Source organism: Pseudomyrmex gracilis, unplaced genomic scaffold, assembly GCF_002006095.1.
Source record: "Pseudomyrmex gracilis isolate BER0280 unplaced genomic scaffold, ASM200609v1 scaffold_113, whole genome shotgun sequence".
Lineage (NCBI taxonomy): Eukaryota > Metazoa > Arthropoda > Insecta > Hymenoptera > Formicidae > Pseudomyrmex > Pseudomyrmex gracilis.
The window spans coordinates 253,437-269,078 of NW_018020697.1; the positions used below are offsets into that span (position 1 = coordinate 253,437).

The following is a 15,642-nucleotide window of genomic DNA, read 5'->3' on the forward strand; positions in this document are numbered from 1 at the left end:
TATAATATGTATTATTTAATGTTATATATAATATAAATTACAGTCACGTTATTTTCACGTGTTGTTTTTCTACTCTTTCCTGTCGCGTGACTTTAGTTACGTTTTTAATTTTCTCTACATATACGACGAACTGTCTCAAAATCGCTTTTCTTTATTTACTCTCTCGATCTTACCGATTCGATTCGACTCGATCAACTAACCAACCAATCGGCAATATATAGTCAATAATATTATCAATATATATATAGAAAAAAAATACTTTTTTGTTTTTAACTTTTTTCACTCGTAACAATAATTGATCAACGACGGGCTTCCGAAAATCTTTGTTGTGTCCCGCGTACATTTTTATCGCGTATTTTAAAAGCCACGATAAATGAGTCATTTCCACAACATAATGTTTCATGACAGCGGAAGAAAGAGAAATTGGTTAGATTACAGCTGGCGGGCGAATCTAAAACTACACTCTCGTACAACAATTTGCATTCCGCCGACGCGAGATAAGAAACGAGTTTCAAAGGTGGTAATTTCGTATTCGCGCTGGTATATTTATGTTCTCTTTCGAGAATCGGTGGCCTCTTAATGAGAAGACGCATTTCGCTGCACAAACACACGTGACTATAACTTCTGCTGCTTTTTGTTTGTTTGTTTTTTTTTTCTTTCTCTCATACGCAAAGTGGTAAGTGCTACCGAACGAACCGCTTCGCAAACTAATTGCCGTACAAAGTTACGCGTTTACGCAACGTGATTCATGTAACTATTATCGTTAATGATAACTAACGATCTTTTTAACATTACTATATAACTGCTACTCATCGTAAAAGAGAGAGACACGTCGTTCCATTAAGAATTAATCTACAAAACGTCGTGTGTAACGAAGAATATGCCCAGAGGTCAATACTTCGGGAAGTGATACGGCAGATGTTCTGAGAAAGCAAGCGAGCTCACATTGCATCTATTTAAAGATTGCTGTTCGATTGCTCAGAGTTCCTGTCATGCCCTCGGGATACGAGTAACGAGGTTTTTGTCACTTCACGTTGCTCCGCGGAGGCGGGAATTCCGCTTGCACATCTCTCTCAACTTTTATTAGGTACATCGCGCAATGTTATCGGGTGCACCGCGCACGGGGTTTCGCGGAAACGAGAAATAACGAAACAGAATGGCCCATTGTGTAATAACAACGATGATATCGCTCAACGTCAGAATACGTAATGTTGAATCCCAGAATTTTTGAGCATTCAAAAAGTGGAATCTCAAAATTATCATTTAGAGTCGATATAGTTTTCTTTCAAAGAACTTCGGAGCGCTCCGGATAAAATGTGTGGTCGTAAACATTTCCGTAATACGCGCAATAAAACATGCAAAACTCTAAATGTCACGAGGAAGTGAAACTAATAATATGTAATCAATAACACGACCGTTAATTAGTAATCAACATGCCATTTCTTGCTAACTATATAGAAAAAAATTCTTGGTCTTTTCAAAAGAAAACTACTCTCAGTCAAAACTACAAAATATTATTATTAGGGTGTGGCGCGTGTTGTAGTAACTTCACACACACCTCGTACTCATAAGTCACGTTTAAAGCCGCTATGACTGGGCATTCATTTCCATAACTGTACTCGCCACTCCGACGCGATGATCCGATAATTCTTCGAGTAAAACGTCGGTCGGCATAAGAAATGGAAAAGATCAAGCGAATCAACCGTTAACGACATAATTCTTTCATCGGGGAATAAGAACATTGGTTCAATAGCAAATCAGCTGCTGCGATGCTCAGTTGCGATATTAACGACTTCCCCATCGTCGACTATCTTGGCATCGTATTGTGCGTTGAACATTCTACTGCTTCGTTTTATCGCTGTTATTTTTATAACAGTAAACAAAGTTAAATTGTTGCACGTATATATGCAATATATAATTGTTATAATTAAATTGATTATTTTGAAAATAAAAACAATAACGAAATATTAATGTAAAAGCGTGACTTTACGCGCGGAAGCACTGCGACATCGTGTGATTACAAAGTGCGACTAAAATAATTAAGATTACAACAAACGCGTATTGCTAATGTGATCGCATAGAACATTACTATTGAACGCTGACTCCTACGAGAGAGTCGCGCGATACAGTACTTCAATTCATTATTAGACAGATTCAAAGAGAGTACAAGAGAAGGTTAGAGAAAAGGGAGGAGAAAGAGGATGAGACGACGACGACGACAACAACGACACGCGTAGACTGCTGTGTGGCAGCTGCAACACGCGCGGACGCTTACGAGAAAGAAGAGCCGAGAAATAAGAGAAGGGAAGAGAGTAAGCGAGACGGTGGAAAAGAGAGGAGAGCGCAAGACAGTCAGAGATATCGCGAACACATGGTTACTTGTTCTCGACTTACGTGTTAACATACGGGGTGTGCCGTATCTACCTTGTTATCATCGCTGTAAAGACCGTGAAGTCAATTTTGCATAAAATTCTTTTCATACAAAAAGACAATACTAAATTAAAATACGATATATACATCAAATCATATCAAATATAATAATAGATTATATATAAGTATCAAAAATTTTCAATTGTATCATCTTAGAAAAAATGATAGAAATTTGTCTTGTCAAATAAACACAAAGTTTTAGAAAACTGGTTGTTGAGAACTCGAGCGAGAGAATGGAACTTGTGTCACATATGATATCTTGTATCAACTTTTGTTCTTTTTTTTTTTATCTCTTCGGATAATAAATATGCCACGCAAAATTGTTTTCAAAAGTTACATTCAAACAATCGCGAGTAATCTCGAATTGCGAAAAAAAACGATGTTGTCCTTTATATCTGTGCACCCCCTTGGGATTCCCAATAATCTCTTTGCCAATCTTGTCCTCGAACCCTTTTACTACTACTAAGTCAGTAGAGTTATCTCGATATCTTTTGATTTCATATCTTTTGTAATATGTATGTACTTTTTTTATAGATAAACAATGTTTAGATAGAGTTTATACATTATTGAGCGAGAAAGAAATAAATATTAAATAAGCAAATAAATAATTACACAGATAAATTAGGATTGATTTCAATATAATTAATTAATGTAGTTTTACTCGTTACACACGAGATCAGACTGTAGTGCGCGTGATGTATAACAAATTAACATTATATTGTGATACAAGTAAATAAATTAATGAATATATTATTATTATGATAAAAGTAAATTGATACGATACGCGTAAAAAAATATGAATACGACCGCAGAGAAAAAAAATCAACGATTTCCGTTCGTCGACGAACATTTGTAAAGAATTTGCTTCGACAAAATAAATACCTACACTGGAGAAAGTTTTCACAGTCGTTATCCGTGGGGTAATCGGATATCAAAAATCTTTTCTAAAGGGGTTGTTTAAGATCTTTCGTACATAGAACTGCGTGCAAATAGTCGAAGCGCACGTGCGAATGAATATTTATGACGACGCGTCGCGAATTATTATAATTCCGCGCGCGGTAAATATGGGTATATATATCTCGCCTCGTGTGGACTTAATAGCTCAAACGACGGGTCGCTTTTCATCTAGGCGATCAAATACACGGGATTATACAACAGTTGCGAAAACACTTTCGCGCGGTCGCGTCGCATTTATCTTCATCGTGCACGCGGTTCAAAGATTAGACAGTTACTGCCTGTATCCGTAAGCTAAATCAAAGTTGCATAAATCGATGTTGCCGAGAAAGTAACGATCACGTCGTCGAATATATCAACTTTCCGAAATTGTTTTCTAACTTTATATATATATGTAATTACACACACAAGCGTATATATGCATATATATATATATATATATATGAATCTCTGCTATGAAGATAATATAGATTAGATGAAGATAATAGAGATTTAAAAAACTACAGTATGTTTTTTTCTAAAATAGCTAAAACTCATGTACCTAACGCAGGTAATCTGACATTTTACTGTCTTGTAAGACATCGATATCGATAAAAGTTCGCTGGACTGAGATATTGACGGTTTCCAAATGCAATTTTGGCAAGTATGTAAGCGATGAGACGTAAAATTTCGCTCGAACACGCTGCACATTCGCATTCTTCCTACACATGGAGAACGTGTCGTTAAAAGTTAGAGCGCATACCCGTTACACGTCCCGCGCGTCTGATTATCTCTCTTCTTCTCTTTCTCTATCTTTCTATGTCCTTCTTTTTTTCTCTCTCTCTCTCCCTCTCTCTCTCTCTTTCTCATACACACACACACACACACATACACAAACGTAGACATTGCGCGCACGAGTGCAGCCGTGTAACGAGCCGTAATCTCGCGGTAATTTACGAAATGACAGTCCATAAATATTTCGTCCGTAAATTGTGATTACGGGTTTGATCGAAACCTCGCTCTCCCTCGTGTCCACGTCTCGATCTTCTTTCCGCTTTCGTACGGGCGATCGTATCGCGTTAACTGTAACCACGGTCACTGCGCGTCGCTCGACTTTAGCGAATCGCTTAAAAAAAAAAAAAAAGAAAAGAAAAGAAAAAAAGAACGAACATCGTGCGATTGACGGAAATCGAAATGCGGGACACAGATATGTACCAGAGCGATATGTCGGTATGTGTGTTGTACTAATTCTGGAAACGGATAGAGACGCGACGGCCGGAGATCGCTACGCGAGACGCGGAAAGGCGCGCACACGTGCGCGAGATAACGCCGTCTGCGTCGCGAGATATCGCGAGCAAATCGGAGAAGATTCTATTAACGCTCGATTAGTTACTCTGCGCGGTCTCGAGCACTCTCTCTAATGAATTTCAAACGTTATTACACGTTTTGAGCAAACCAAACTCGAACACAGAAAAAAAAAAAAATTCGTTACCGTTTCTTGGAAAGGAGCGTGTAAGACTCCTTGGTTGCGGCGCAGACTCTCATGCGCATTTTACGAACGGCCCTTTTGCGCACTCCGCCCTCGATAACTGGCATCCAGAAGATCGTTTTACCACCTTCGGATGCTCCTACCGTTGTTGTTGTTGTTGTTGTTGCTGCTGCTGCTGCTGCTCGACGAGGAACGATCGGCGCGACGACACCTTGCCGATCACTTTGCGCCACGGGCGCGTTCTCCGCCCCTTGACGACGACGCGACGGACCTCGCATTCGACTCACGTCGCGATCGGCATGGCGCGATTAATCCTCCACCTTCCTCCCCTGTCGTCCCTCTACGCGAAGAAAAAGACGGCGAACGCGCACAATAATTATTTCGTCCGCTCACGGTCGATTTTTCCGCGTGCGGGTGAATATAATTTACAATCGGTGAGCTCCTCCCCGTTGCTGTCCTCCCTTATCTCGAGGTCGCCCCCTCACCGATGATTCTCGCGGTTCTCTTTTTGTTATCTTCTTTTTCTTCAGTCCGGCTCGAGAGAGAGAGTCTCCGCTTTGCCTCGCTCGTCTATTCGATAACCATTATCGAGATAAGAACGTTCTCCGCGTGCGCAGCCTGCGGGCCCGAAAGTATTCTTTTAACTCTTTGATGGATGCGACGTCTCACGCTGAATTCGTGTGCTTTTGACGCGCGTAGATCGGATGAAGATAAAATCGCCGAAAGATTAAGATCTAGCGCTACGGCCGGCAATTTTTTGTGATGTGAGTCTGTGACTATTTGCTATTTAACTTTGTAACAAAGTTTCTCAAGTAAGAAGAGCTGTCTTATGTTGGTTAACCAAACAAGAGATTTTTTTAAGTTTATTAACCGAAACTTATTCATCGATTTATCATTAAAAAATGTGTAAACTAAATATGAAAAAACTAAGTCGTAATTTTTAACTCAAAAATTTCAAAATACTAAAAAGTATCTACTATTTTAATATTATAAATTGAATAATATCTTACGAATTAATTCCGTTATTGCGAATATAATTGGTTTTGTTAGTACAGAGTTAAAAACAAAATATTCCCTTGTTTTAAATGAGTACTTTTAACTGATTTATTAAATGTGACACGCTCGCAGCAAATGAGGACAATCGATTTCGCGGATACCGTTTTAAAAATTAATGTGTAAACATTAATTCGAACTCGCGCAATTGTCTCAAGCAATTTGAGAGATTGATTATAATTTTTTTCTCTGAAAGATATATAACACTGAGATTAAAAGTTTCCCCGAAACGAAATAAAAAATTACGTATTTCCTCCTAGAACTAGAGCACTCACTTATTTATCACATATCACACATTGCCACACGGCGGAAATGAAACTTTTTTCTTCAGAAAAATATTTTCGCGTTAAAGATATAAACTTTGCTGTCGCGTTAAAAAAGAAACAAATATACAAGTAAATGCGACATGTTGTAAATTAAAAACTCGCTCAACATAAAAATCTTTTAAACTTCGAATTTTCAACGAGTTACGTCTTTGGTATAACAAAATCGAGTTTTTTAGACATTCAATGTTGACATTCACCATCCGAAAGAAAAATTTCAAAATAATGACACTTTTGTAATTAGCAAAACCGTTAAACTCAAATTTAGACCAAAAAAAAATGCAAACGGTAATAAAAATACGATTTTCAGCGAGTGGACAAAAACAAATTTATGCGGAGCAAAAATTTTTACTCACAGTTAATGCACGATAAACGAATAATTCTTCGAGCAACAAGACAAGCGGTGCAGTTATCAGCCGCTCTTATATCGCTCGGATTTTTCCGGGAAACGAGACTCTCTCGGTCGAACGTAGACCTTTGAATCCACGCACGTCGGTTTTCAATCACACAATACGTAACCAGAATTTAAAACTACTACTGATAACATCTGATCATTGATTAAGCCACTCGATTAATAATTTTCTGTCCGCAACAATCATTTCATCGACAGAAATGGGAATTGAAAATTAAGGTAATCGGAAAATAGTAACCGAGTGCTTTCAGTGCTGGTATCGATTTCGCGTCGCCTTTGTTCACGCGCGAGTTTGCGATACAGGAAAAGCCTCCGGATTTCCAGTGCAAATTTGCCGTTATATGTGTGGTCGAACACACTAAACCAGCACACCACTTTAAGTCAAGCACGTGTTTACGTGAACGAAAAAAAAAAAAAAAAAAAAACAATCGGCACGAATCTTCATAAATTTTTGTAAATTATCGTACATTCAGCCCAAACGGAAGAATTGCTCACACGATTGCAAGTTCTTTTCTTCAATTTTCTGTTAAAATTTTGCGCTACAATTAAATTTAAATGTCTTACAGAAGAAATATCACAATTCGAACGATTATCGATACAAGGTTTCGATGAGCGTGTTGTAAATCGTTGTGTGTGTTTTTCACTACTTCGATCCGCGACCGAATGATAAACACTGTATCGTCACAATAATGACAACCGATACACTCGAAGAAGAGATCGGCAGGACACTGCTCCACGATGAAACACGCGAGCGCTCCGAGATCGAATGCGAGAGCACCATGCGGAGGCAATGCGTCACGCGCGCTCCCTCCATACACGTCGTAAGACCCCGGCAGAGGCGCACCGGAGGGGATAAGAGTAACGCGGTGGGTCGCGCTGCTGGAGGGGGACGAGAGATGTCGAGTGACGTGGGCCCCGGGGAGAAAATAACATACCCCCGTCTCTGTCCGGCAACTCCACTGACAACCAAGAGCCCGCGCATCGAGTCTACTGCTTCTTTCCCTCTCTGTTCCTTAGATTTTCTGTCGCGTTTTCCTCCTCGATTTCTCTCTATGTCTCTCTGTCTTTTTCTCTTTATCGCGTTGTCTTTCTATCTTCCAACGCCCGAGTACACCTTTACGAGCGCACCTACGCCTCTTCTTCCACAGCGATATTACGTACTCCACATGAGGCTATATTACTTGTATGATAACGTGAGAGTACTTTACGGATAAAAGTGTTCTAGGGTTTTTGAAAGCTGGATAATTAGGAAAGAGATCAAATTGTTTTAGTGTTTCCTAAAACAGGCCATCAATTTTCTTGAGCGTTCGGAAAAACATAAAAAGAAAAGAAGCAAGCGAGCGTGACAAAGCGAGTGAACAGTTCTTGTCTCGGAACTGCAATCGAAGAAAACTTCGGTACTTTTATCCGGAAAGTGCTGTATTTCATGAGCACCGTCATGCTCTGCGCGCTCTAGGTGCCTTGAAAATAAAGACGTATAGGTACAAAGAAGATTCTTGTAAAAACTTCGATTAATTTGTAGATTCCATAAATTATCCTTTTATGTTTTCGTAAAGTTTTAAGATTTACTGAGAAATGTGCTATATGTTTAAAAAAATATATATTTTCGCGCTTATACACGTGTTATCATTTGAAAGAATGAATATCTTTATGATATAATTGAAGTAATAATTTGCTCAACATTTTTTCTATACTTTTTATACTACTTTTTATGAATAATTGTTAGAAAAAATTTATTGCGGTAAAACGTTGTACTAAACAACTTCGACTGACATATTTCCTCAAGTGTCAAGTCATTCTAATATGCGCACACGTATTATGCGCAACTTTAATTTAACTTGCCAATTATCTGATATTGTTCTTTGATGTTGGAATACATTATCAACACAAATGAAATTTCATTCCTCAGTTAACTTCTACGCAGTCAAAGTTTAATACTGATAACAGTAACATCGAGAATTTCCAGAATTCTCTTCGCGAGCATTTGTGAAGGCACAATGGCCAGTCAGACGTAAGAACGATATTACTCATTCTTAGAAAACAAAGAGAAAGAGTAAGAGTGAGAGGTTTTAAAGTATTATTAAATTTTCTTTAATATTGTTATAGTGCATGCACTTAATTAAAAGAAAGACGGTGGCAATATGAGATGTGTAGATAATATGGAATATTCTTAAGTGACAAATTCTAGTTATAATTCGTGGAAACTTTATTTTAGTATTTTTTTTTTTTTATGGCAACGATGAGCAGCATTAAATTATTCCAATGTTTTAGTAATCAATCAGTCAAAATGGCGGAAAGTGAGATCGCACAATTTTTCTCGGGTCGTAAAGTTCTTATAACAGGTGGCTTGGGTATTTTGGGAAAGCTTCTAATCGAAAAATTGCTGCGGTAAGTCCGATAGCTTTCATTTACTCCTGATGAAAATTTGTTTTAAAATATTTTCGCGGCACCTCCGAGAAATGGTTCCAATTGCTAAAACAATAATCTGTAAAAAAGTTCAGCCCGATCGGATAAGAGGAATATTACAATTACTGTACTGAACTGACGGTGTTATTGTTTTAAATTTTTGTCGAAAACGTTAGTCGTGCAAAAAAAATAATACATGATAAAATATTTTTCTGACCCGGATCTACAAACTTTTGTTTAACATGTTTTTTGATGCAATTAATACGTTGGAAGATAATCAAGTAAAATCGATTCATTATGCATTTAAATAATTTTTAATGTTTAAGGGTCTCTCTTTTTTTCCTTATTCGCTTAACTTTTTCACCGATTATTTATTTAGCAATTTAGGAACCATTCTAGGGTGCCGCGAAAAAATTCAAAAGTCGAAAATAAGAGCCATCTTAGTGGCAAATCATCAAAACATTTCTTCACGCAAACTACATAAATATTGCTGTTCGCACAGATGCTGTAACGTCGCAACGGTGTACGTTCTTGTGAGAACAAAAAAGGGAAAGGTTCCTCGTGAACGCGTGAAGGAACTTGTTAAACTACCAGTAAGAATTGCTTGTCGTTCATGAAGGAAATATCTCAAAATTTGCGAAAAATAAAACAAAAACAATTGTACAAATATTATCATTATTTGAAAAATATACTTTTAGTTGTACGATAGACTGAGACAGGAACAGCCCGATGCTTTTCAAAAATTAATAATAATCGAAAGCAACTTGGATGCGATGAATATGAGCTTATCTCAGCAAGATCGAAACAGATTGCTCGATACGAACATCATCTTTCACGGTGCAACAATCATGCGATCCAATCAAAAGCTTAGGGTCATGACAAATGTCAACGTCTTCGCTACGAAGGAAATACTTCAGTTAGCGAAAGAGATGACCGATCTCAAGGTAATAATTACTTTGTAGTGATTTTATCATAAGAATTGCGTTAAATGATATTCAAGATAAATGCAAAGTAACATTTTCAGGCTTTCGTTCATATGTCGACCGTCTACGCTCACGCGCAAATTAAATCTATCGAGGAGAGACATTATCCCCCGCCCATGGAGACCGATGACTTACTAACATTGATGAACGTTCTAAGTGATAAGAAGCTGGAGGAGATCACACCGGCGTGAGTACTTCGACATCGCATTTGTTCGACATTTAATCGAACATTTTTCAAGTTTTATTTCTGCGCGCGCAATTTTTCACGGAATTCTTTGGAAAATTTTCATGGAATTTTTGTAACTCTTATTTTTTTTTAATTCTTTATTACAGCTTGATCGGTTGCTGGCCCGACACGTTTACTTTTACGAAAGCTATCGCGGAGCACACGGTAGTGAAATACAGCAAGGGGATACCGGCGTGCATCGTGCGGCCGTCCGTCGTGACTTCGACGTGGAAAGAACCGATCGAGGGTTGGACCGACAGCATGTACGGACCCGTCAGCCTTCTCGTGGGTTCGAGCCTTGGTTTATTGCGCACGATACACTGTCATACTGACAAGAAGCTCGACTTTGTACCGGCAGATTACGTGACGTCGAGCATGATCGCGGCCGCCTGGCGAACTAACGTGAGGTGAAGCTCATTAATCTGCTTATTAGAAGGAACTTTGTCTTTATTAAGATAGAGCCGCGCGACAGCGATCGATGTCAATAAAGCGGATAGAAAGAACAATCCAAAGGGGATTGTTTCTGCGGAGAGGAATTGACGTGCGCACACAAATTAAAATCCAATTTCTGTTGGCAGGAATATCAAGAAAGAATTTAAAGTGGACGTGGAGACCGGCTTAGTGCCGGACGTGGAAAGGATAGCGGTGTACAATTACGTGTCGTCGTGTCAGAGGCCAATAACCTGGAACACATTCCGAAAACACGTACGCGCACACGAATCAAAGATACCGGGTGTGAGGGACATACAACTGCAATGCGTGTTTTGGAACAGTAGACTTTGGGTGCACAAAATTCTCATGTGCCTGTTCCACTTGTTGCCCGCGGTCATGGTGGACGCGACGGCCATTCTCACCGGCCGAGAGCCAAGGTCGGATGTATTTTCTTTTCTCTCAAAATGCATTTACATATAAATATACACATATAGTGCGAGTGCGCGTATATGTGGATTGCGGAATATTACCAGAACTGTGTGAAGACGTTCGAGCTTATCTTGTTGTAAATTTGACAAGATTTATTTTTACGTATAAAATTGTACAAACAAATGTACGCTGAAGATAGAGAAATCAAGACAAACTCAGATATTTTAAATTATTGTCATTAATTGTATAATTGTTTTTTAGATGGTACAAAACTTACAAACCGATACACGCTCATCTCTCGGCGATGTCTTATTTTACGACACAGGAGTGGTACTTAAAAAATGACACGGTGCTCAAGTTATGGAAGCAAATGAACCCGGTGGATCGCGAGATCTTTGAATTTGACATGAGCAATTTCGATTGGAACGAATATATAAAACGGATGGTTCACGGCATTCGCGATTTTGTCAACAGAAATGCGTTGGACTTGGCGAAGGAAAGATTGGCTGAATATATCGTATTCTAACACTGTACATGTGCTCATAAAACATCTAAATGACATTTATATCACTTGAAAACAATAATGCTATTATAAAAACTATTTGAATAAAGAACAATCTCAAACACATGATAAAAAACCCGTTATCTTGTCACAACAAAACATATCTTAACCTAACATAACAAGACAATGTATAACAACCGGCGATGAACGGTCGCCGGCGAGTGAAAGTGAAGAGAAATTAGAAAAGATTGGGAAATAACGGCATGTACAATGTGCACGATAAGGTACAAAGTCACGACGGTGATTTATCGATAGTCGATTCGTCGGTGATCCAGAACAAATTCTATAATGCGACGGGTTATCACACGTGCCTAATAATACTCAAGCATATGTGTCATACGCTCATAAATCATGATGACAACAATGCGGCCTGTTCGGTCTGTCATTTCAGAGAATACAAAATGTTAACGATCACTTTGTTGCACAAGATCAAAAAGGTCATCAAAAATTGTTTTTTATTTTTATTTTATATTTCCTCTTTTATGCCAATTTATTTTACTATCGAGAGAGAAGAATTTTATTTTTTTTATCGTTTAACTAGATTATATTTTGTTGAAAATTCGTTACACTTTTTCTATTTTTCCAACATCCCGATTGTTTCGTTTTGCTCTATTTAATTATGACCGATGATAATCTACACACTGTGTGATGTAGCACCGTGATTGTAATCAACGATTGACCGTAGCTCACCGTGCATTATTTTGCTTGGTAACCGCATCTCGTGCATCCGAACATGCGGTGCACCCGTTAACGCGACTCTTGCGTCTACCTACACACGGCGTGTTCGCTCACCAGCCATCTATCTACATATCTATATCTTACCTACCTACCTACCTACCTACCTACTCACCTACTAGCGCGAATGGATTCGCGCGACCGTCCCGTTTCCGCGGCGCTTTGTGCGCTGCTCTAAAAGCCGGTTTCTCGGCACATCGGGGGAGCATTCAGATTCCAATTTTGTAAAATTACGCCAACTGTTGGAACGTATTTGAATTAAATTTGCAATTTGTTATAGACTGGCGCGAACGATTGCCAGGCGTTACGTCGATTGTTGTGCGTTTCTATCGTCACGGATGAGCGCCGGAATAAATTTTCGAATTGAATACAGCGAAATTAAATCACACTCGCAAAATACCCGGCTGAATCACCAGAACCTATACGTCCACGCATACATATAGATTGTGAACGTGTTGGATTTACACGGGAATAAAGAAAAGTTTATTCCACGCGGAGAGAGAAACGCAATCGGTGAAACAAATCATGTCGGATATTAATCAGTGCGAGAAATAGATTCTCGTTAGGTAAACGTTACAGAAAAAGAAACAAAATAAAAAAGCCGATTTTATGCATTTATATTTGAAAGCATATAATATTTTTCCAAATAAAGAATGTGCCAAATGCGAGCACCTATTATCCGTGATAAGAATGACGTAACAAGAATTACGTATATAGTAGTTGTTTAATACGCGAAAATAATATTCTTTCTCTTTGCTAATAATGGCTGAGAAGCACATTGTGAAAAGTCGTGGCTCGGTTATTAAACTAAGGGGGAAAAAAAAAGAACGGAAACACAATAGCGCTAGTTGCGTAACGCAACACACAAAGTGTGGTGACTGACATAGTTGCGCGATATCCAGTATCTTTGCGTGTTTAATATAGTGAACACGTGCGTAGGCGACCGTTATTTTTATATTCGCTCTTGTAAAATGACGTTGCGATATAAAGTAAGTAAACCGCAAAACATTTTCTTCAAATAAAATTTCGTCCTCGATATGCATTTAGTTTTATTTTATATCATTGCTCTTTTTCAACGACAATTTTGCGAACCGAAAATATTCGGTTGGAAAAACGAGACGTGCGAGAGCAAATAAACAGTAACAACAGTAACGCGTGAACGCGCTCGATCCTCTCTCCTTCATTCGAAGCGAATCGGATACAAAATAAAAAAAAAAAAAAAGAAGGGAACGATATGATGCGCGCAAAGATAAAAAGAATCGGTCGATTCTCGTTTCTAACCCTTTTGACAGAACATCCTCCGTTTTGACAGAGCTTGACGAATCCTGACACAAGAAACGAAAGCAGCTTTCGAAAAGCGATAGAAGAGGGAACAATTGAAATAATAAACCGAGAGCATCGTTTCGAGGGGTGCATTCGCAGCAAAAAAAAAAAAGACGGCATAAAAGCCTTTTATTTTAAGGATACGTGTGTGTTGTGTATTTTTAATCAACTTTCTCGGGTATTTTTTAAAATTTCATTTGTGCGAGTATTATTATTTTAGATTAGAATAGAACCCTATTTTTAAATCTGTGTGGATGGCTTTACGTTTCATAATCAGCATAACAAACTGTTGTCCTAATTAAAAAAGTAGATTTTATAGTTTACTCTATATTTGACGATTTTAATATATTTTTCTTAAAAAATAGCTTAGAAAAAACACAAAACGTGGAGTTGTGAGGATCAATTTTGCGGAATAATATGAATTTCTCGAGTACAATAGAGGAAACGACAAAAACCCACCACTCACTCGTCCGCCTGGAAAATGCCAATCGAAACGAAGCGGGAACGAAAGACCCAGGAGGGGTGCTTCAGAAAAACCTGCTGCACGCGTGCGACACAGGGTAGCCGATTTTGTTCATTTGCTTGTTCGTGCGCCGCGGTCTCATACAATGCGAACCAAAAAAAGAGCGATGCAATGCGTTATTATTAATAGCACACAGAAGGGATGCAGGCATGCGAGAACAAGATTCCTGATTGGGGTAGAGATATTTGTCTGTCTCTTTTCCCGAGGGTTGTGAGGTATCTCGCTCCCCCCCGTTTCAATTTCGCGCACGCTGCGATGTCAGAGTTCATCTCCAACAGATTAATTTCGCGGCTTTGAATGAATCGAGAGATTCTGTCGTTTTGATCGCTTTTTTTTGTCGGTTGCGCTTATTCGGTAAAAATTGAGGTCCTAAACAATGCGACGAAAATTACACGCGAAGACTCGCACAAATTTGAAAGAGATCTCGCATATTTATCGAATACATGTAAAATGTAAGTAAAACACCCGATTATAATATTTGATTCGACGACCACGATATCTATCGACGTGTTTCACCGAGAGAAAGTTGCGCGAATTAATTAAAAAATAAATTTACAAAATGAGTCACAGTCTAAAAGTCAATTTTTGTTCTTTAATCAAGAAACGTTCTTTCGGAACCGCAATTAAATTCGAAAATAATGTTCGATAACAATAAGGTAGGATGCTCATTCTTGAAAACAAAAAAGAAACATATTGTGAATCATCATAACAACAAAACCTTTCTATAAATAATGATTGCGTGTTTCGTCGTATAAATATTCGAACTTTGAGCTGCTGTTGCACTCGACTGACTGCTCAATTGTTCGGCGCAAAGCAGCCACGAACGAATCTAATTGCTACACACTTGCGGAGTTCAACGAGGGTTAACTGGTACACCTAAAGCACTATACGTCTACGAAGAACAACAAAACTTCAAGAAATACTAACGGCGCGACGCGTCACAGCTCGATTTTCCTGTTCTTATTTCCGGCACGCGATTTCCGGCGAGCTAAATCCGAGAAGGTGCATCGAGACATCCTCGTGCCACGCTACGGAACTGGTAATTACAGTTAGCGAGGGCGATAAGTATCACTGCTCATAAAATACTCCCTGTCGTCGCGCGGATCTATACGGGGTGTCCGGGATATTTAATAACTGACGAAATATATTTAATCTCAATGTAGAATTCACGTGAAACTCGCGATTTAACGCACCTAGTAGTAAATTTTCAAATTTAATTACTTCTTAGTCGGTAAGTTTTTATGTGTTACACATTCAAACTTACGTGTAAACGTAAAAGTTATTTACATACGTGACTGATTACCTACAAAAAAAACTCTAAATATTTTTGAAAGTTGCATACAATGTTGAGACATTGTCGTTTCCGCGGGATTAACATCGTAG

The 15,642-nt window shown here is 38.6% G+C and overlaps 2 protein-coding genes across 11 annotated transcripts in view; one reads left to right on the top strand and one right to left on the bottom strand.

Annotated features, from left to right (window-relative positions):
- LOC109856298 (rap1 GTPase-activating protein 1-like) overlaps nt 1–15,642 on the bottom strand; it is a 79,079-nt gene that overhangs the window by 43,213 nt on the left and 20,224 nt on the right. For 2 of the 9 annotated variants that reach the window (XM_020431410.1, XM_020431409.1), the window contains exon 1: nt 4,856–5,056. The exons of the other annotated variants lie outside the window; for them this stretch is intronic. In XM_020431410.1, coding sequence (XP_020286999.1) covers nt 4,856–4,959 — 104 coding nt within the window. In that variant the 5' untranslated portion in view covers nt 4,960–5,056. Of the gene's footprint in view, nt 1–4,855; nt 5,057–15,642 lie in introns of those variants that run through there. 9 annotated transcript variants of the gene reach the window in all.
- LOC109856300 (fatty acyl-CoA reductase 1-like) lies at nt 8,561–11,735 on the top strand. Of its 2 annotated transcripts, none has more exons than XM_020431416.1 (8): nt 8,561–8,651; nt 8,912–9,028; nt 9,549–9,639; nt 9,745–9,990; nt 10,071–10,216; nt 10,363–10,662; nt 10,834–11,124; nt 11,378–11,735. In XM_020431416.1, the coding sequence occupies exons 1-8, from the start codon at nt 8,638–8,640 to the stop codon at nt 11,640–11,642; spliced, it is 1,470 nt and encodes a 489-aa protein (XP_020287005.1). In that variant the 5' UTR covers nt 8,561–8,637; the 3' UTR covers nt 11,643–11,735. The 2 variants fall into 2 exon arrangements, with proteins under 2 accessions (XP_020287005.1, XP_020287006.1); XM_020431417.1 differs by having other exon boundaries at nt 8,604–8,693.

Bases quoted from the DNA above. Each gene is read 5' to 3' on its own strand.
- LOC109856300 (XM_020431416.1), top strand. The intron at 9,991-10,070 runs GTAATAATTACT...TAACATTTTCAG, and splicing joins AAGAGATGACCGATCTCAAG to GCTTTCGTTCATATGTCGAC. The intron at 11,125-11,377 runs GTCGGATGTATT...ATTGTTTTTTAG, and splicing joins CTCACCGGCCGAGAGCCAAG to ATGGTACAAAACTTACAAAC.